Here is a 21627-nt window from a genome sequence, read left to right on the forward strand (position 1 = left end):
GCTTCATCTGCTGCCGCCCATCGCTCCCCATCACTCGCGTTACCCCTGCCTGAGCCATCCCCCTCCCCCCACCCAGCCGTCCCCAGCCCAGGTCCGTGGAAAAATTGTCTTCCATGAAACCGGTCCCTGGTGCCAAAAAGGTTGGTGACCACTGCCCCATAGCCACTAAAAATATAGCATGTGGTGGTTTCTGAATGCACCGATTTGGAAAGGTAAGAGTCTGTAAGATATTATAAGTGTAAAAAGCAGACTATCTGAAATAATGCAAATTTTTGTTCTAAAGAAGGAAAAAAACTACACGTATATAGGTCTGTATATGCATAGAAAACAATCTGTAGGGATATGTAGCCGGCTGTAAACAGTGGCCACCCCTATGGAGTGGGATTGAACAGAGTGTCTGTCACTTCTTCATACACTTCTGAACTGACTGACTTTGTAATAATGAGTATGTAATTTTCTGCTATTAAATGTGTGTGTGTGTGTATAACTTTACATAGAGAGGGTAAAACAATTAGTCTCTAAATATATTTTTAGCAGAAGTAGGATAATTAGTTTTTAAGACTTATTTCAATTTTAATTAGATTTCAGAATTAAAAACCAAAAACCAACAGTTGGATGTGGAAAATATGGAGCTTAGCCAAAAGAATTCTCAAAATCAGAAAGAACTGCAAGAAGTTAATCAACGTCTGGCAGAAATGCTAAGTCAGAAGGATAAAGAGCCAGGACACAGTACATGTGAGGAATGGGAACAAGAAAAGTCTAATCTAAAAGAAGAACTGGAACACTGTAAAGTGCAGGTATGGTCTACAGCCCTCTACAGCCTTTCTGGAGGAAATCCCAGTAAATAAAAGAAATGCTTGTATTTAATTTCTTATACATAAAGTCCTAATTATTAAAACAGTGTGGTGTTCGCACATGAATAGACAGATAAGTGGAAGAGAAAGTCTAGAATTATACCCAAATACATATGGAAACTTAGTATATAACAAAGGTAGCTTCTCAAATCACTGGGGTAAAGATGGACTTTTTAATAAGTGGTGCCTAGATAACTGGGTAGACAATTGAAAATAAAATTAGACCATATCTTATGCCATACATAAGGGTAAATTCCAATTGGATTAGGAGTCTAAATGTAAAAGGTAAAACATACAAGTACTAGTAGAAACCAGGCAAATTCATCTTTAGGCTTGGTATAGAGAAAGGCTATGTAACTATGACTCATAAACTAGAGGCAAAAAATGACCTGATTAAATTTTTTTAATTTTTGCATGACCAAGAAAATACCATAAACAAAGTCAAAAGACAACTCACAAACTCGGAGAAAATATTTGCATCATTTACCACCAAGAGTGGAGCTAATATCCCTACTATGTAAAGAACTCTTAAAAGTCAAAGGGCGTAGGAGCAAAATCTGATAGCCAAATGGGAAAAAAATACATGAACAAAAATTCACACACACAAAAAGGAGATAAAAATGGCCCTCAAACCTTGAAAAAGTGTTCAAAACTACTCAGAGAAATGCAAATAACACTGATATCTCATTTCTCACCTATGAGATTGGCAACAATTTAAAAATATAACAACATATTCTGTTAGCAAGGGTTTGGGAAAACAGGTACTTTCATACATTGCTGGTGGAATATAAACTGATATTGTATTTTTGGAAGGAAATTTGGCAAATCTAACAAAATTACATATGTGCTTACCTTTTGTCCTAGCAATCTGACTTCTAGGAATTTACCCTAAAGATATTCCTCTAAAAATATGAAAATTCACCGCAAAGCGTTGGTAATTCATTGCAGCACTGTTTGTAACTGCAAAATATTGGAAACAACCTAGATGCCCATACATCAGAGAGTTGTTGGATAAATGTGATGGGTATAGCCACACATGGAGTAGTATTATACAGCTATTAAAAAAAAGAAAAAGAAAGAAAGAATGGACAAATGAGAAAGATCTCTTGGTGTGAAATGATTTCCAGGACATACTGTTAGGTGAAAAAAGAAGAGCTCAATAGAGTATCTAAGATAGTATGTCTCCATCCATGTAAGAAAGAAGGGGATATTAGACAATACACATGTATTTGTGTAAAAGAAATACAGAAATTTATGTAAAAGAAATATGGGAATGATAAACCAGATAACTAAAGAGATGGTTACCTGTAGAGGGCGAGTGGGAAAGGGATGGAAGAGAGGAATGGGAATGTGATAGAAGGAATGAGGAAGGGAGTGACACTTCTGAGAACATTTTCACATAGCTGTGACGCTTAGAACCGTAGTAATGTTTTATATACTCTTTGCATACCCCCTCAAATAAACACCCAATTAAAACCAATCCAAAAAACAAAGATGGGGCATACTAAAATGGAACACAAACACTAACAAATGAATCTAACTGTACTGTAAATTGATAACATAGCTACAATGTGGAAGAAAATAAGTAATTTAGAAATTAGTATCTTGACTGTATATGGTAGGGTTAAGACAAAAAGAAGTGTACATAAAGGCAATAATAATCTAGTCAGTAAATGTGTTTCTCATGTGGGTGTATGTTAGTAATTCTGGAACTACTCTGTATACTAGAATTGAACAAATAAGTAAACGTATTGTAGATCATAAGAACTGTGGGAAGTTGCAAGTTGGGGAAACTGAGAAGGCTAAAATGAACCCTCTGATATTGGATTGGAATTTGAGGTATTAGTATAAACTCGTATTTCTTAATATAGAGACAGATAGATAGATACAGAGATGTAGGTGTGTGTAATGGATCGAGTACCCAGATCTTGGTTTCTAAACACTATTCTCATATAAGAGGAGCCCGGGCTACTTGGAAAAATGATTGCTCCCAGGGCTGGGGCAGGGTCAATTCAAGATGAGCCTGGAACATCTCATGGTGTCAAAAAGAAAAAGGTGCCCCCCAAAAGATAGGGCATGTCAAAAGGACAGGGCACAACCTGAAGAAGCTCCTAATGGCCAAAGCTGGAATAATTTGATCAACAAAATAAAGCATAGCATAAAATAAGTATAATTATAAAATGCAAAATAAAATAAATATCTATAGGTCCATACTGTTATAAAAAAATTGAATACATAAATAACGGGGGGAAAAATAACAGCTCTTCCTTATAAGAGAATTCCAATTAATAAATGTAGGAAGAAAGAAAGAAATAGAAAGTCTTCATTAGGCAAACATCAGAGTAGTAATTGTAGATAAAATCCACTTATAGACACTAAAACCAATAAACAAAAGCTTAAGGAAAAACACTATTTGCATGGTCTCAAAGCATCTCCCCCCAGAGAAAGATAGCAACTTTACAGTGAAGAAATCCTCAAAAACGAACTTAGAAATCATGTTCATGCCATTTTAGTGGGAAGTCTATTAAAAGATAGTTTTGGTTAGTTCCATTGAGTATAAGGACAAATTATATTAAACAGTGTGTCATTGAATTTGTACTAGTGTTTCCTTAGTGCTGCCTTTTGTGAACTAAGTTTCCGCAGGCTAAATGAATATGTGTATTATATGACTTTTAAAATTTTTTCTTAGTCTTCCACTTTAGTGTCTTCTCTGGAGGCAGAACTTTCTGAAGTTAAACTACAAATTCATATTGTGGAACAGGAAAACATCCTTCTCAAAGATGAACTGGAGAAAATGAAACAAGTAAGATCGTGTGTTGCTTAGGTGGGGACAGGAGGTATGGGGGGGCTCATAGAATAATATGCACCTGATGGTCTGACTTTTCTAGCCACCAAATGTCCTTTTTACTGAGTCATGTTAACTAGCTTATTACTTAGTAAAGTTGAGGGCTTGCAGCACAAGTCTATTTATAAGGGCTCCTATTGCTAATTTCCTCAATGTTGTTCTAGTTATGTAACTTACCTGTTGTAGACTGACATTCTGTTACTATAAATGAACCATAACCACTTCCGTTTAAGAAATTTGTTGCTCTACCTTCTCCCGGCCAGATATTAAATAATATAAATTTGTCTAAAAAGATGGTGACTTTCTTACTCATAACTTTACTAACTATTCACCCAGACTTGTGAGACACAGGTGAAGCTGGTCCCTCATCATCCCTTTCTCTCACAGTGAGTTTGAGGCATCTATCTTGGGCAGAAGAGTAGATTCTAGAACATTATCAGGGATGCAGTCTCACCTATGAATTTGGCTTTAAGAAGCACATTTCAAAGTTTCAAACAAAGACCTAATTTCAAGTGTAAGAGAGGGTTCACCCTAATATATTCTGAACGTTGTCCAATTTTATTCTTTATTCTGAATTTTTCAGTGACCACATGAATCCCTCAGTTTGAGCAATCCTGATTTATACTAGGAAAATTTAGTTTTTCCATTTTATTTATTTGCTTCACCAAAGGATTACTTTAATATTATGATATCCTTAGATTATAAAATTCTCTTATACCTATTCAGCCTATGAACATAAAGGTGTCCTTCTCTGAATGCTGAGTCTGTACCACTGAGTGTTATGTTCATGTTGATTCCTAATTGACACCTGTAAGTCTTGATTTCCTAATAGGATTATAAGACCCTCAGGGAATTTGTATCTCTTACAGTGCGTAATACAGTACTGGTACCCGATAGGTGCTTTATAAGAACCTTTTCAAGACAGATGCTGCTATGCAAAGTTTATCTTTTCTGCCGTAGCAGAAGCTGTCTGTCCATATAAACATTCCAAAAGTTAAAAGGCTGTTCTGTGGTATATAAGTATTCCAGAGCTGTTATTACTAAATTCATCCTAATTAACTTGGGCATACTTTTCTCCGTTATCATTTTCTGTCTGTTGTTCAACCTTTCAGATGATAATGGTGGATTCCAAATCCATAGCATGGGAAATGTATGCTTTGTGATTTTGCCAAGCTAGGAATCAGAAGAAAAGGAGCCGCGTTGGGAGTAAAATAGTATGATGAGGACATCATTTGGCACACTTTTACTGCATATTTTTTTGAAGCATTGATTATATAAATAGTGAGATGGAAAAACAGTGAGCCCTTTTGCTTTTGGTGGGCAGTTGTTCAAGGCATCTGGACTCTTGGATCACAAGAGTTAAGATGGTGTCAGCCCATTGTTGCTTCCATACAGCTTGGACCTAGAAAGCCTGTGCTGCTCTGTATGACATAATAATTTCTTGTTCACAAAACATTTTTATTTGTATTATCTGTTGCACTGAAAAGAAACACGAATAGCATCAGCAGTAGTTACATACCAGTCTGTAGACACCAAAATGATACCAGGCTTTGTGAGGGTCTGGGGATGGGGTAGTGAGCAAAGGAAAAAAGGCCTTTGTTAATCAATGCCCAGGTTCTTTACACTTTCCTTCATCCTTCTGACTTGTTTAGATTTGTAAATTATGCTGGATTTGTTGCCAGTTGAAGACAAGATTCAATCCTTAAAGTCTATTTTGTCATACTATTCCTAAAGCTAAATGTAAAAGAACTTCAGGTAAAAAGTTGAAAGATGGCCATAAAATCATCATGACAGTAAATAATTGAAAATTGAAAGCCAAGTGAAGTAGAGGGAAATTGAAAACATATGAACTATGGGATGGGTTAAGAAGTGTAAGAAACAATCAGTCTCCTTAAAGCAGTGGTTGTGGGGAGGTGGAAATTGCTCCCCAACCCCAAGACATTTAGCAATGTCTGGGGATATTTTGGGTTTTCACACCCAGTGTTATGGGGAGGCAGGCTGTGCTACTGGAATCTAATAGGTAACACCAGAGATGCTGCTAACCATCCTACAGTGCATAGGACAGTCTCCCACAGCAAGGAATTACCTGCCCCAAAATGTCAGTAGTGCTAACGCTGATGATGAAAAGGAACAAAAAGTTTTCGGTTTGTCTTGATGCCATGAAGTGCAGAGGAAGAAGCCAGTGTGTCCATACCAGCAACCTTTTTCTTAGCAAGTCAATTTAGGCATCTTCCAAAGGGAAGGGTATGCAGAACGAGCTGAAAAACACTGCTTGATTTATCTTTAAACTTGCCCTTGGGACTTCCCTGGTGGTCCAGCAGTGAAAGACTTCGTGCTCCCAATGCAGGGGGTCCGGGTTCGATCCTTGGTCAGGGAACTAGAGCCTACATGCCGCAGCTAAGACCCGGCATAGCCAAATAAATAAATATTTTTTTAAAAAACCAAACTTCCCCTTTTGTTGGTTGATGCATTGTACTTGGTTGATGCCAATTCCATAGTCTTGATTGAAACAGATTTTTTTTCTAGCTAAAAAAGCATGGGGAAAATGTTTTGTGCTATATGTACACAAGTTAAATTGATGACAGAATGGCAGTATGTTATTTATTTTATCCTGAAGGTAAAACAGAAAGCTAGGACCATTACTTAATGTCTGGTTGATTTTGTCTAAGCAGACATTTCGGCAGTCAGTTGGAGAATAGAGAGAAGCCAGCAGGGAACGTTTTGTTAAAGTTAATTATAGTCCCCTAGAGTTTATATGTCCTCGGAAATACCTACAGATAGGGAAACAGCAGCAGCCATGAAAATGTCCTGTTTAGAAATACATCTTTTTAAATACAACCATGAGACGTGATGGGTGGGCTTGTTTATCTCTTACAGCTGCACAGATGTCCCAATCTCTCTGACTTCCAGCAAAAAATTTCTAGTATTCTAAGCCACAATGAAGAACTGCTGAAAGAAAAGGAAGCTCTAAGTGAAGAATTAAATAGCTGTGTTGATAAGGTAGTAAAAATAAGACTTTTTTACCATCATTGGACAGTGTGTACCATAATGAGCATTTCTCTAATGCCAATGGCACATGGGGGGCTACATGTTAGCCTAAAAGTCTCCTAGAACAGCATTTTGTGACCTTAGAGCTCCTGAAGCCATGATTTTTTTTCTTTTATTGAAGTATAGTTGATTTACAATATTGTGTTAGTTTCAGGTGCATAGCAAAGTGATTCGGTTATACGTGTATGTGTGTGTGTGTACTTCTTTTTTTCCATTCTTTTCCATTATAGATTACAAGATATGGAATATAATTCCCTGTGCTATACAGTAACTCCTTGTTGTTTATTTTAGATATGGTAGTGTATATCTGTTAATCCCATACTCCTAATTTATCCCTCCCTCCTCCTCCTCTTTTGGTAACCATGAGTGTGTTTTCTATGTCTGTGAGTCTGTTTCTGTTTCGTAAATAGTTCATTTGTACCATTTGTTAGATTCCAGATATAAGTGATAGCATGTAATATTTGTCTTTCTCTGTCCAACTGACTTCACTTAGTATGATAATCTCTACGTCCACATTATTTCATTTTTTTATGGCTGAGTAATATTCCATTGTGTGTATGTAACTTCTTTATCCATTCATCTATCAGTGAACACTTAGGTTCCTTCCATGTCTTGGCTGTTGTAAATAATGCCGCTATTAACACTGGGGTGCATACATCTTTTTTAATTAGAGTTTTTGTCTTTTCTGGATATATGCCCAGAAGTGGGATTGCAGGATCATATGGTAACTGTATTTTTAGTTTTTTAAGGAACTACCATACTGTTCTCCATAGTGTCTGCACCAATTTACATTCTCACCATGATGAAGGAGGGTTCCCTTTTCTCCACACCCTCTCCAGCATTTATTATTTGTAGACTTTTTGATGATGGCCATTCTGACTGGTATGAGGTGATACCTCACTGTACTTTTGACTTGCATTTCTCTAACAATATTGAGCATCTTTTCATGTGCCTGTTGGCCATCTATATGTCTTCTTTCAAGAAATGTCTGTTTAGGTTTTCTGCCCATTTTTTGGTTTGGTTGTTTGGTGTTTTTGTTTTTTTGTTTTGTTTTGATATTTAGTTGTATGAGTTGTTTGTATATTTTGAAAATTAATCCCTTGTTGGCCATATCATTTCTGCATGTTTTCTCCCAGTCTTCAAGTTGTCCTTTTGTTTTGTTGATGGTTTCCCTTGCTGTGCAAAAGCTTTTAAGTTTAATTAGGTCCCATTTGTTTATTTTTGCTTTTATTTCTTTTGCCTTGGGAGACTGACCTAAGAAAATATTGCTACAATTTATGTCAGAGAATGTTTTGCCTATGTTCTTTTCTAGGAGTTTTATGGTGTCATGTCTTATGTATACGTCTTTAAGCCATTTTGAGTTTATTTTTGTGTATGGTGTGAGGGAGTATTCTAACTTCATTGTTTTACATGTAGCTGTCCAGCTTTCCCAATGCTGCTTATTGAAAGAGACTCTGTTTTCTCCATTATATATTCTTGCCTCCTTTGTCCAAGATTAAATGACTGTAGGTGTGTGGGTTTATTTCTGGACTCTCTATTCTGTTCCATTGATCCATATGTCTGTTTTTGTGCCATTACCATACTGTTTTCATTACTATAGCTTTGTAGTATTGTCTGAAGTCTGGAAGGGTTATGCCTCTAGCTTTGTTCATTTTTCTCAAGATTGCTTTGGCAATTTTGGGTCTTTTGTGGTTCTATATAAATTTTAGGATTATTTGTTCCAGTTCTGTGAAAAATGTCATTTGATAGGGATCACATTAAATCTGTAGATTGCTGAAGCCATGATTTTAACAGGAGTCTAGATTAGTTGTTTAATAAATATTAAGTATGTTAATATAAAGTTTGTCTTATTTTAATAAGCAACTATGCTACTTAATATACATTATTTAAATGCATCACTATTCTACTTATATATAAACAATATAAATATTATGTATTTAATAATCTGAAATCCATTGCATAGACACTTTTTTTTCTACTGTATTTTCCCTAGCAAATCCAAAAACACTGCCTTTGTGCACACACACATACACGTATAACCGAATCACTTAATAGGCATTCCATATTTTCCTATTATGGCACAGTCTTGAGATTTCTAATTGCCTTCCAGCCCACCATGTCTCACCCAAAAACATGAGGCAATGAGAAGGAAAAATTGAAATCCCCAAAGAGAAGAGACTCCTCAAAATTAAAGGTACAAAGGGAGTCAAGGAAATGTCTCTCTTTTACCTTGTCTTGATTCCCTATGTAGAGAGACGGTACTTGATCTTTTCAGTATAAGTGAAGGCATGTGAAATGAGGCTAGACATGTTTGTAGAAATGCTGTTACCTCTTTTCTTTTCCTGAATCAGTTGGCAAAATCAAGTCTTTTAGAGCACAGAATTGCTACTATGAAGCAAGAACAGAAGTCTTGGGAACACCAGAGTGAAAGCTTAAAATCACAGCTAGTGGCTTCACAGGAAAAGGTATGTGGACAATTCTTACTTCGTCTGCACAGTTAATATCTTCCTGTATCTCCCAGCAGAACTCCAAGTGGAAAGAATGTTCCAGGTGGATGTGGTCTAAGAGGGCTCAGAATGATTCAATTTAACTAATATTTGACACGTTACAGTATAGTAAAATAATTTGAACAATGTTTCTCCCAAAGTTCATTATTATGAAATAATCATAAGATTATCTCTCATCCTTATGAGATTACTTATTTATGAAAGCTTGAGAATAGTGTGTAAAAATGACTGCTTATTTCTAATTTAGAATTAGGATTTCTAAGGCAGGTTCATGCCCTATTATAGATAAAGCTCTCTATTAACATTTTGTTTACCAATTTAAATTTTTTTAAATTGAAATATATATGAGCTGTTAGCATGGAGTAGGGTTCTACAAAGATATGTTTTTATTTTCATCTAAGAGGTCCTTTACAAACCAACATCACAGTCTAAAACATAATTTCTACAAAGTTCAGTAAAATCATCTGTCGTGATGCCAGTTGGTATTCCTTGGTTCTGTAAGATATCACTTGGTAATATACCAGATGACTGTACCAACAATACCTTGTTCTAGGCATAGTTCATTATTGTCCTAAATATAACTTAACATCCTGTAAAGATACATAATATCCTAGGTTTGCACGGAGCAACTGAAAAGACCTGGATATAGTAAGTAGAAGCAGAAGGGACCTTGGAGTTCTCTTGTCTTAGCTCATTCATACATGGACATGCTATAGGTGAGACCATGAGGATTTGTCACAGTGTATGACTGTTCTTATGATGCAGGTTCAGAATTTAGAAGACACCCTGCAGAATGTAAACCTGCAAATGTCCCAAGTTAAATCTGATCTACGAGTGACTCAGCAGGAAAACGAGGCTTTAAAACAAGAAGTGATGTCTCTACACAAGCAACTTCAGAATGCTGGCGACAAGGTAATTTCTTTTCTTCTTTATTGAGATATAACTTTATACAGTAAAGTGCATAAATTTTAAGTCCATAACTTGATTGTTTTTACACAGATATATGTATGTATACATAAATATACACAGTTATAGGTAAAATATATATGTATGTTTGTCTTTGTGTAACCGCCACCTAGCTCAAAATAAAGAACATTTCCAGCACCCAGGATGCTCTCTTGTGTCCCCTTCAGTTGATAACCCCAAGGGAACCACTTCTTTACCTTCTGCCACCATAGGTTAGGGATGCTTGTCTCTGAACCTCACGTAAATGGAACCATAGTGACAAGGTAATTGTGCAAGTCAGAAGACCATGGCTGAGTTGTTTCGTAGTAATAAAACAAAAACATTTTGATGTTGTAGAAAGTAAGTCTCATTTTAATATATCACAATGCTGTTTCATCTGTGTGCAAATAAATTAAGAACAATGTATGTATGTCAGTCTTGGGTAGATGTTAAGACTTTGTCCTACCATAAAAGTAGGCACTAAATTCAGCTACTTTATCTCTTGGTGATACTTTTTTTAAAACTGTGGTTTTTTTAAAAAAACATAATAGTTGCTTCCATTTTTAAAAAATTACTTCTGGGCTGAAAATTTTTTCAAAGTGAGATTGTACCTTTTTTCTTTTTCCTTTTCATGTTTTGGCTTAAAAGCCAAAACATGAAACAACCCTTTTTTTACCTTAAAAAAATTTTTTTTAAGCATTTTTCAGGATCCAAAAAAATCACCGTGGTAGCTCAAAGCATATTCCTGAGTTCAGGCCTCAATTATATGGATGATATGTGCTTTGGATTCTAAAAAAGGATATGATTGCATATGTGAAAGTGAAAGAGTTTAGCATGTGAAATCTTTCAGGTTAGCAGTGCATTTCAGAGTTCTCTGTGTTCTCTGTTAACCAAAAGAATAGTTATTTGGGTTCAAAGCATAACTTCATAAGAATGAGGTAATTTTTAAGGTCCCCAATCTCTATGCGCTTGGGTCCTATATGGAACTGGGACTTGCCCTACAAGCATCTTTGCTATTGGATTTGACGGTACTATTTGCCAAAGACCATTTTAAACAGAGTTTCCAAACCATTTTTAAAAAATCAACACTCAAGAATATTCTTTTACTTATGTCTGGATATACATGTGCTCACTCTCATTAGAAGATGCTCAAAAAAGAAATCAGCTTGTTTTTAAGGCTTAACTCTACAATTCTCTCTAAAGAACTGGGCCCCAGAAATAGGCACCCATCCATCAGGATTCCATAACCAACAGCAAAGTCTGTCCTGGGACAAGCTGGATCACCTGATGAATGAGGAACAACAGCTGCTTTGGCAAGAGAATGAGAGACTCCAAACTGTGGTACAGAACACCAAAGCGGAACTCATACACTCCCGGGAGAAGGTAACTTGAAAAGTTGTACATGGTGGCATATGTTTGTAAGTGAATGTTTGATACAACTGCAGTGATTCTAGGGTATGGATTTGAGTATTCTGGTGTGGCAGACTTATTTTAAAAATGTGTAATTTATCATTTACTTGCAATATAATTTTTTCATGCTATGTTTATATGATATTTTTCATTTTGTATAAGCAGTTCTGTATTAAAATCTGTGATTTTATGAATGGAAATTATGTTAACCATATATTCCTCATTCAAATAGGCTAGCCGCCAAGACTGGTAGTACAAAAATGGCAAAACTAAACTCAATTCTTGTTGGTCTAACTTCTTGTAAGAGAAAAGGTGCCCCTTTTTAAAGACTCAGCATTTCAAGGCTAGAATGGTCTTTAAAGATCATCTTTTTCATCACTAAGCTGATGTTTAAATTCTTTACCTCTGCTAAGTAGTTGACCAACTATGTTTAACCTATGCTTAAATATCTCTTTTGAGGAGGAACTCTCTTAGGAGTCACAGATATTCATTTAGAACACCTACCATGTGCCAGAAACTCTGCTATCGCTGAAGTTGCAGTGTTAAACAGACTAAACATGGTCGCTGTCCTCGTGGAACTTAGTTGATGTAAATGCGTTGTTTCAGGTGTGAACAGTCCAATACAAAGTCAATGGGGCTGTCACCCCTTCACTCCTAAAAGTTATGCTCATGTCAGAGCAAAGGTGCCTACAGACTATGTTTTTTTGGCAGCCACATCACACTATTGACTCCCAGTTGTTTGGCTGAGCCCGAAGTCCCTTTGTCCTTCTCTGATCCTCAGTGCTGCATCAGACTAAAAATAGATTTACCTAGAAAGGATCCTTTGAAATCCAAAAAAGTAAGCTTCAAGAATTGGCAGACTTGACTGGAAAAAGTTTTCTTAATACAACAAAACCCAAGCACTGAATACAAACTTTCCTTATGTTCGCTTTTTGTTTTTCCTGGCTGGGTGGTTATATTAGCATTTTTTCCTCTTATACTGGTTCTTGTTAGGTCCGTCAACTGGAATCCAACCTTCTTCCTCCTAAGCTCCAAAAACATCTAAACTCGGCAGGTACTGTGAAGCCCACAGAGCAGGAAAAGTTGAGCTTAAAGAGAGAGTGTGAACAGTTTCAAAAGGAACGATCTCCTACTAATAGGAAGGTGAGTTTTTGAGAGTTCATACCAAGTGGCTATGTTCTGACTATGATGCATCCCGAAGTGTATGTTTCTTCCCCTGCATGCTTCCAGGAAATGATTACAATGGCATGTTTTGGTTCTTCCTTATATCTATGCTTTTGTAATCTTGTCAAAACTGTATCATAGTTCTTTTTGATTGAGTGACCGCTAAAAAGGAGCAATTTAGGTTTTTATAAAGAAGATGGCTAATTATCTTCATTAGTATCATAAGCTTCTATAAGTTAGTAAAACATATATAGCCTGAATATTAGGAACATCTTAATATGGTCTGTTTTAGTTAACTATTGCTGTGTAATAAATTAAAACAACAAACATTTATTGTCTGTTTCTGTGGGTCAGGGATTTGGAAGCAACTTAACTGAGTGGTTTTGGCTTAGGGTCTTTCCTGAGACTGCAGTCCAGATATCAGCTGAGACTGCATTTATCTGAAGGCTTCACTGGTACTAGAGAATCCATTCCAAAGTTATTCATATAACTGTTAGGAGGAGGCTTCTGTTCTTTGCTAGCTGATTGCCAGAGGCTCAGCTCCTCACCACGTGGGCCTTTTCTCAGGATGTGGCAGTGAATGATACGAGAGAGAAAGGTCCCAAAAGACCACGATGGAAGCTGTAGTATGTTTTCTTTGCTAATCCCAGAAGTCACACACCATCATTTCTGCTGTATTCTATTGGTCACACAGACTAATCCTGGTGTAGTGGGGAGGGGACAAGGCAAGGGTTTGAATACCAGAAGATAGAGATCACTGGGTACCCTCTTGGAGGCTGGCTACTACGTGGTTAAACCTCTGTAGCATGACTCAGTTTGTTTTCTATTCTTGCTTCCAGGAAGTTAGAGTTCTAGGCCAGTGTTACTGTGGGAGTTCTTGTTGTTACTTGTTTTCCTTTCTTTTTCTAAACTAAACTCAGAGTTTTCACCACAGGCACACCTTGGAGACATTCTGGGTTCAGTTCCAGACCACCCCAATAAAGTGAGTCACACGAATTTTTTGGTTTCCCAGTGCCTACAAAATTGTTTCCACTATACTGTAGTCTATTAAGTGTGCAATAGCATTATGTCTAGAAAAACAATGTACATATTTTAATTTTAAAATATTTATTGCTAAAAAATGCTAATAACCATCTTCTTCAGCAAGTTGTAGTAGTAACATTGAAGATCACTAATCACAGATCACCATAACAAATATAACAATTAAAAAGTTTGAAATATTGTGAGAATTATGAAAATGTGACACAGAGACACAAAGTGAGCAAATGCTATTGAAAAAATGGCACCAATAGACTTGCTCAACACATGGTTGCCACAGAGCATCCATTTGTAAAAAACTCCATATCTGTGAAGCGCAATGAAAGCGAAGTGCAAATAAAACAAGGTATGCCTGTATTACCTTCCTCTTCTGAAAATTATGGTTTGTTTAAAAATCTGGAAAGAATGATGAACAGTCATTTCCTTTTGTTATAAATATTTCAAAAAAATTTTTTTAACTTTGTGAAAGTTATGACCATTGGCAGTAAAGAGACTGGTTGTGCTCTAAAGCTGAAATGTCATTTAAGTTTAGGTACATTCAAGTAAACTTTTCAGAAAGACATTGGGTTTCATCTAGCTGCTCACCAAAGGAAAAGTCTAATGATAGGTTTTAAAATAACAGTGAATTTAAATGTACTTAGAAAGATTACACTTAATTCCATTTAACAATTCTTGCTACCCTCCTCAGTTCTTTTTGATAGAAACAAAAATCAGCACTCTAGAATAGTGTCATATGTTTTCTACTTAGCAATATTCTGAATCCCAGTGTCCTCTAGCTCATTAGATTCTCATCAGATTCTGTAATAAAGAGAATTCCAAAAAAGGATACTCATAAAATCTTCAAATTTCTTCTTTAAAATTGAGAAAGGAGTTAAATCAGGTTTTATGTATTCTCAGTTAACCTTTAAACTTTGCCTTAAGACATGTTTTTCCCTACTGCAGATCCATAGTAGAGGATCATGAAATCAATCTAGTTAAATACCAGCATTCTAAATTATTAAACTATACTAGAAAATATCAGAGTGCATGGCTCATAGTAAGGATAATTTCATGAAAGTTTTCTCTTAGTGATATATACTTATAACTGATTACACATATATATATTTATACACACACACACGTGGGTGTGGGTGTTTGTACTGGGTTGCAAGAGAAAATGCGCTTCTTACAGTGAGTGGCATTGAAGTTTGAAAGCTACCTGCCTTAGGAATCTGTTCTATGTGAGGAGTGGTGATTAAAACTAGACTACCTAAATATAGTCAGTGCACTGAATTATATTGTTTGTTGTTTTCCCGTGATGAATGAACTCAGTTTTCTTCCAAGAGTTGAGATTTGTGACTAGCTAAATTCGTCAAAATAAAGTAGAGCAACTCAAGTGTTTTGTTTTTGTTTTAAGTGAGTTTTTTGTTTTTTAACAGGTTAGTCAGATGAATTCCCTTGAACGAGAATTAGAAGCAATTCATTTGGAAAATGAAGGCCTGAAAAAGAAACAAGTAAAACTGGATGAGCAGCTAATGGAGGTAAGTTTTTAAGCAAATGGCCTTAGCTATGAAGAATATTTTAATCCATGAATGAGCCATTTGTTGAGAGAGACTAGCATAGCATTAAATTCCTATTATGAAAACAGTGAAAATCTAAGTACATTGCCAAGCTGGATTCTTTGGTCTGTCTTACCAAGTTTGATAGATATTTTTGCTTATTACACAGCCATAGGAATATATACTGCTTCACAGAGGAAGGAATAATGTTGACTATCCTAAAATGCAAGGAACTGTACCTCAACAAATTTAAGTGGCAGGGACTCTGTTCAGTACTGACCAAGAGGCTCAGAGCTCTCTCACCATTGCTGTGGTTTTAACAGTTTCCTGATACCTCCCACAGTGTAGTGTTTTATAGATGTGATTGCTCGGTAACAACCTGTTCAGTTGGGAAATTCATGCAGGGAATTTAAGAGCATTAGCATTTAGAGGTTTAATTTTCAAGTGTTGCTGTAGTTCATTACGATATTTGTAACTCAGCACTGCCTTGGGAGAGGTACATCTGATAAATATAAAAGTGGATTTGTAAAACCTGTCAGCTTGGATGTTGAGTTTCCAGTCTAATAGATTGCTTTCTGAATACCAAGCACAATTATAGGATGTGAAACAACTTACGTAAAATCCTCCTTAATAAGTAAAAATTTCATTGAGATACTTTGCTTTGGGTAATGAAAATATTAATTAATCCAACATTTAATGACCTGTAAAATTTATATAAGGTATAGAGGCCTGGGTAGAAAGTGTCTTCATGCTCTTAAAAAGTACTATGTATACAAATATTTTAAAGCCAGCATTATAGGAAGGGAGAGAGATATGTAAATATTTTCTTTCATGAAGCTGGATACATGAAAAGGTAAGTTTCAATAGATGTTCGGTTTTGAGATACAAAATATGGGCAAACATATCACATTGACATTTAAATGACCGCTAAGGTTTCTGTCAATTTTATGTTCTCTGGTTTATCCACTAATAGGGAGATTAGTGAAACTATAAAGAGTGAAATCCAAACCATTTTTTATTTCTCTGACAGCGTATAATAAACATGTTTAAAACCTTGGGCTGCGGGGCTGTGTTTAGATGTAGATATGCTTTTCTGATGAAATAATTACTCTAGTGAATTAGATATCTGAAGCTAAGCGTGACATGTCTGGTACCTGACTGAAAAGTAATAGGGTATACTTAATCATTGTCAGATTCTCTCCAAATGCTCTGCGAACAGGCCAGTTCTTCTCCCACCGTCCTCTCTGGCCTCAGAAGCCCCCTTCTCTCCCAGTCCTACTTTACATGATTAATCATCATAAGCAATTTCCGCTCATTACTCTTCTCCCTGATCTAGTAGTAAATATTTGCTAATGGACGAGGGAAATTGAGTGTTCTTTGCACTGGAGCTGGAAAAAGAAAAAGCATGAATTTTTAATTGGAACACTGAAAAGAACATCCTCATACACTATTCTAATTAAAGTTTCATTAGAAATAAGATGAGCTATGAATTCTGTACAGACATATAAATTCAATTCTTCAGCAGCTTTATTAAATGTAATTCACACACTACGCAATTCATCCATTTAAAGTGTCTAATTCAGTGGTTTGGATATATTACATTATTTTTTAAATTGTGCTAAGTATATATAGAGAGAGATAGATATAAATGGTTAAAATGACAAATTTTGTTAAGTGGCATTCGGTGGCATTAATTACTTGCACAATGTTCTACAATCATCACCACTACTTCCAAAACTTTTTCATCACCCCAAACAGGAACTCTAACCATTCACCAATAACACTCCATTCCACCTTCCCACTAGCCCTGTAAATTGGATTTTTATTTATGTTATGATATCTATAGATTAGGCCAAATTTGAGGATTAACAGTGGTTTTCACACCATTTTTTATGCCCACCTGACCTGAGGGATAGGTACATGCCTCTCACTCTGGCATGGATTCTCATCGGGTTTGGGCGAGAGGCAGTAAGCAGGCAGGGAGATGTTCCTACATCAGAATCTTTGGGATCAAGGAATTTAGGGAAAGCTTTCTAGGTGATTCAATCTGATGTATGCAACCCCTTGGGTGAAGGCGTATCTCCTCATCCCTATATGGCAGTTTGAAAGCCACTGATGTAACATAATACATAGCCCTACCCCAGGGTAATTAAAGGTCCCAAATCACTAGACAAGAAAATGGAAGAATCTGCCTCCCACTCCAGGGTTTTTTATCAACTATATGAAGCAGGGTTCTATAAGCGATGCATTTTGATCACTCAAAAACAGTGTTACAGACTATTAGCAATTCTTAAAGTCTGTTGTGTACCTCTTAGCCAACAGTTCAGACACCTGAACAACAAAAATGTTTTATAGTTTATATTCTGCATCTCCACATGGCAAGGTATTTAACATCAGGTCCATTCCATAGTGGACTTGAAATCTTTTGAATTATTATATTGGGATGGGTGGAGGTAAAGGTAGCAAGCTCGAAAACCAACCAAATTGCAATAGATGAGGAAGTGGCTGCAGAATTAGAGCTGTGAGACATTTTAATATCTGTAAAATTTATATACAGAGAAATGTAAATGTTGGTTCTTTATAAGTTCCTACTGACTAGAGCACATGTGGTCAGGTATATAATATACCCAATTTGTACTGTTCTTTCTCTTTATAACTCATATTTTCTTCCTCTTTTTATAACTCTTTAATTCTCTTTTGTTTTTGTTTTATCTGTGGCTAACCTGTACCTAGAACTCTGTGGTTGGAACTAGCAGAGAAGGGTGCAGTTCTCTGCCTGAGATAGTGTGTGAAGGTAGAACATTCTTTCAATGAATTTCATGGCATGGAGACATCTCATTAAACTCCTTGTTCATGTAATCATTTCTACTACTATGACAGTTAATAAATACTTAAGGTAAGAGCCAATACTCATTTCCATTTTGCTTTAATTTTGGAATATATCTGTTTACATTTACATCAGGATTTTCCTTAGTATTTAAAGACGTGTGTGAAGAAAATCATCCCACTGATATAAAATCAGGGGATCATAATTCTCCATATTCTTTTTTCTTAAAAATAAAGTGGTGGGTTTTCTAAATCTATAACAAGAAATATTTCAAAATGGGTAACACCCCACCTCAGAAATTTAGATTTAAGGAAATGGATAGTGGCTCTGAAGTTTCATGATAACATTTAATTATAGATGTGTCTTAGAGGGCCTTTTTCCCTTCTCACATGCCTGGGGGTGCTTATTCTTGAGTTTAGTACTTGGTCATATTTGTTGCATGTCTTCCAGTGAGTTCTGTGTCTGCTGAATGTGTTGACAGATGTGAAGTGGCATGCTTCACTAGCCAAATGCAGTGCCTTCTCCTTTCCCTCGCCCCAGCTTTGATTGGCATGCGATACACATACCATCTCCTCATTGTCTTGAATAAGTACTTTCATTCCATTTACTTCAATTCCCAGATGTTCTGGGGTATCACCTTATGCCCCAGAATTGCCTGTCTGATAAACTAAGATAGCTTAAAATAATTTGAGATGCAAGATGAGAGTCTTCAAAACAAATTGCTAACTTGGAAAAAATGTAGTCATTGAACATCTGCTCTTAAGAATCTTTATGAATGGTAAGTGGCAAAACTCTAAAGCATAACCTTTCTCCCCTTTGCCTATTCCAACCCTGTTTTTCTTTTTAAAAAAAAAAAAGATAATTAAATGTTCTAGCGTAAGAAGAAAAAAGGAGAATTCAGACATATGTACATCATGTATCTCATGTCTTATAGTCACTTAAGAATGAGGAAGTACAGTTTAAGTCTAAAACTTTTAAGGCCTGCTTATTCACTAAATGTATTATCTCCTAAGCAAAATGATTCTTTATTCTTACTCAGGATCATGTGCTGCCTGTTTTCAAGTTACCAGTGAGTCTGAGAGGCCATTAATGAATTCATAGACTTCATTACTCTCTGCTTGCCACTTTCAAGGGCAACTCTCTGATTGAAGGCACTGCAGCTGACCAGGGCTTTGCCCTTATCCTCTAGATGCAGCACCTGAGGTCCACTGTGATGCTTAGCCCATCCCCTCATGCTTGGGATCTGCAGCTGCTCCAGCAGCAAGCCTGTCCAATGGTTCCCAGAGAGCAATTTCTGCAGCTTCAATACCAGCTACTACAGCCAGAAAGGATAAACCAGTGCCTGCAGGAGGAACTTGAAAACAGGACTTCTGAAATCAACACACCACAGGTATGAGGATCTTTTTCTAATAGTAAACTCAGATCACCTAATTTAATTTTACCTGTGTATTTGAAAGTTATACCAGTTCACATGTGGGGATGAAGAACCTAAATCTTTTGTCAGACAGTTACACCTTACCTGAATTACAAATCCACAGAACTGCAGTGCTGTTTTGGTTTTGGTTTTGGTTTTTGCAGTGCTGCTTTTGAGCTCTCAGCTTCTAAGCTAGGTAATTAAGTGTTCTGGGTCTCCTTTGCACATTTGTAATTGATGATGAAGTCTCAGGATCACTTGAGCATATTGCACAATTGACCTAACATTCTTGTCTAATGCCAAAGATATTACAGAAGTCAAGTGCAACTCTAGGATATGTATTACTAACAAAGCATCCTGGGTTTTCTCGTACCAGAGGAGTATAGCCTGCTGAGTTCCATGGAATTCACAAATGGGGACTTTTCCCAACTAATAAAGTAGAATGTGTCATCAGTGACTTTTGTAGTTGACATAGTTCACTTATTTTAATGATCTAGTTTGAAAAACTCTATTTTTAAGAAAACAAAGATCTTCTTCCCCTTCCCTTTGAATTAGCATTATCCCAGCTCACTACCAGACACAATCTTATATTACCTAGGTTTTCAAATAGTTATTGCTCTTTAGTGCTTCATTCATGATTTTCCTCTTTCAGAAGTCTCTTGACTCTTTGGTCTTGCCCATTTATTCAGAATTAGTAATAAAATTAAAAATACTCCTTAGTTTGTAGAATTCTAAATTAGTTTGTTCTACTTTGGATGCTCTTCTTCTGTTTTCAAATACCTTGCTTTTCAGTTGACGTTTGACAAGGAATTTCCCACCTCTCTTTCTGTAATCCCCTCACCGTGGCTTTGCAAAGTCACATTAGCACCGTAATTATACATTGGAGCAACTTGGTTTTCTTCTCCTACTAGTATATATCTATGCTTTTGCATGATGTACTTCTGTCATCTATTACTTCTAACAAAGGCTTAAAATCCATGTTTTTGGAAGCTTCCTACATTCAATTTCCAAATACTAAAATTTAATTCCAGAATTAAAATTGTGATGGTGGGTGTTGGACAGATGCTTCAACTCTTCATTATAGAAATGAATTATAGGGCTTACCTGGTGGCGCAGTGGTTGAGAGTCCGCCTGCCGATGCAGGAGACACGGGTTTGTGCCCTGGTCCGGGAAGATCCCACATGCCGCGGAGCAACTAAGCCCGTGAGCCATGGCCGCTAGGCCTGCGCGTCCGGAGCCTGTGCTCCGCAACGGGAGAGGCCACAACAGTGAGAGGCCCGCATACCGCAAAAAAAAAAAAAAAAAAAGAAATGAATTATAAAACTTGACCTCAGTTTTTAATGGACATTTTAAACCAAATGATTAGACTGAGATCCTACTCATTGCTCTCTCATATACACTATTTTCAAAACATGCTCTTCCCAACCCACCCACCAATGTTTAATCCTTTTACTTCAATTATTTGAGGATTAGATAGACAAAATTTGTTAAGACTTTTGTACTTAAAAAAAAAAAAAAAAAAAAGAAAGAAAAAGAATTCCTCCAGATGGCAAGGTGGACTGCTTATTGCTCTCACTAGAATGCCATGGCAGGCTCTCCTGTTTCTGGTAACTAAGCTGACACTAATTTTAAGAATACAGAATGCTACTAGAATCTGCACGTTGTCTCTGTGTGTGTGGAGTGATGTGATTTCTTCTGCCTTGTGTTGCTTCGCTTGCATATGTAGTATTGATGTTTGCTTTTAAAAATTGTTTGCATTATAAATGTGTGAATTTAGACTCCCCCAAAAAACATAATCTTGACATCAGGGTGAAGTGTACCACTTGCCTTCTTTCTCTAGGCCTTGCTACCGGAGCAGCGAGCAGTGCATGCAGATTCCTACAGAAGGATTGGGCACCTGTGAACACTGGGCTGTTATTGATGGCATTTCTTACCATGGCAGATACTCAAATGCACACACCCACACACACCACACAAACAGAGACATAAGCTGAGAAATGTTTTGGAATCAAGTGCTCTTTTAAGTTCATTATTAAT

The 21627-nt window shown here is 36.4% G+C and overlaps 1 protein-coding gene across 10 annotated transcripts in view; it reads left to right on the forward strand.

Annotated features, from left to right (window-relative positions):
* Window positions 1-21627, forward strand: part of NIN (ninein) — a 113650-nt gene that overhangs the window by 84318 nt on the left and 7705 nt on the right. For 2 of the 10 annotated variants that reach the window (XR_010839563.1, XR_010839562.1), the window contains 10 exons: window positions 582-797; window positions 3544-3657; window positions 6577-6699; window positions 9099-9212; window positions 10020-10166; window positions 11403-11582; window positions 12603-12752; window positions 15230-15331; window positions 18083-18143; window positions 19366-19566. Coding sequence is in view for 6 of the 10 variants with exons in the window: in XM_059056557.2 (XP_058912540.1) it covers window positions 582-797; window positions 3544-3657; window positions 6577-6699; window positions 9099-9212; window positions 10020-10166; window positions 11403-11582; window positions 12603-12752; window positions 13708-13755; window positions 15230-15331; window positions 19366-19566; window positions 21431-21493 (1458 nt within the window). In the remaining 4 variants the exon portion in view is untranslated. Of the gene's footprint in view, window positions 1-581; window positions 798-3543; window positions 3658-6576; window positions 6700-9098; window positions 9213-10019; window positions 10167-11402; window positions 11583-12602; window positions 12753-13707; window positions 13756-15229; window positions 15332-18082; window positions 18144-19365; window positions 19567-21430; window positions 21573-21627 lie in introns of those variants that run through there. The other 8 variants (XR_010839560.1, XM_059056562.2, XM_059056561.2 and 5 more) reach the window with 5 other exon arrangements.

Source organism: Kogia breviceps, chromosome 3, assembly GCF_026419965.1.
Source record: "Kogia breviceps isolate mKogBre1 chromosome 3, mKogBre1 haplotype 1, whole genome shotgun sequence".
NCBI classification, from domain to species: Eukaryota; Metazoa; Chordata; class Mammalia; order Artiodactyla; family Physeteridae; genus Kogia; species Kogia breviceps.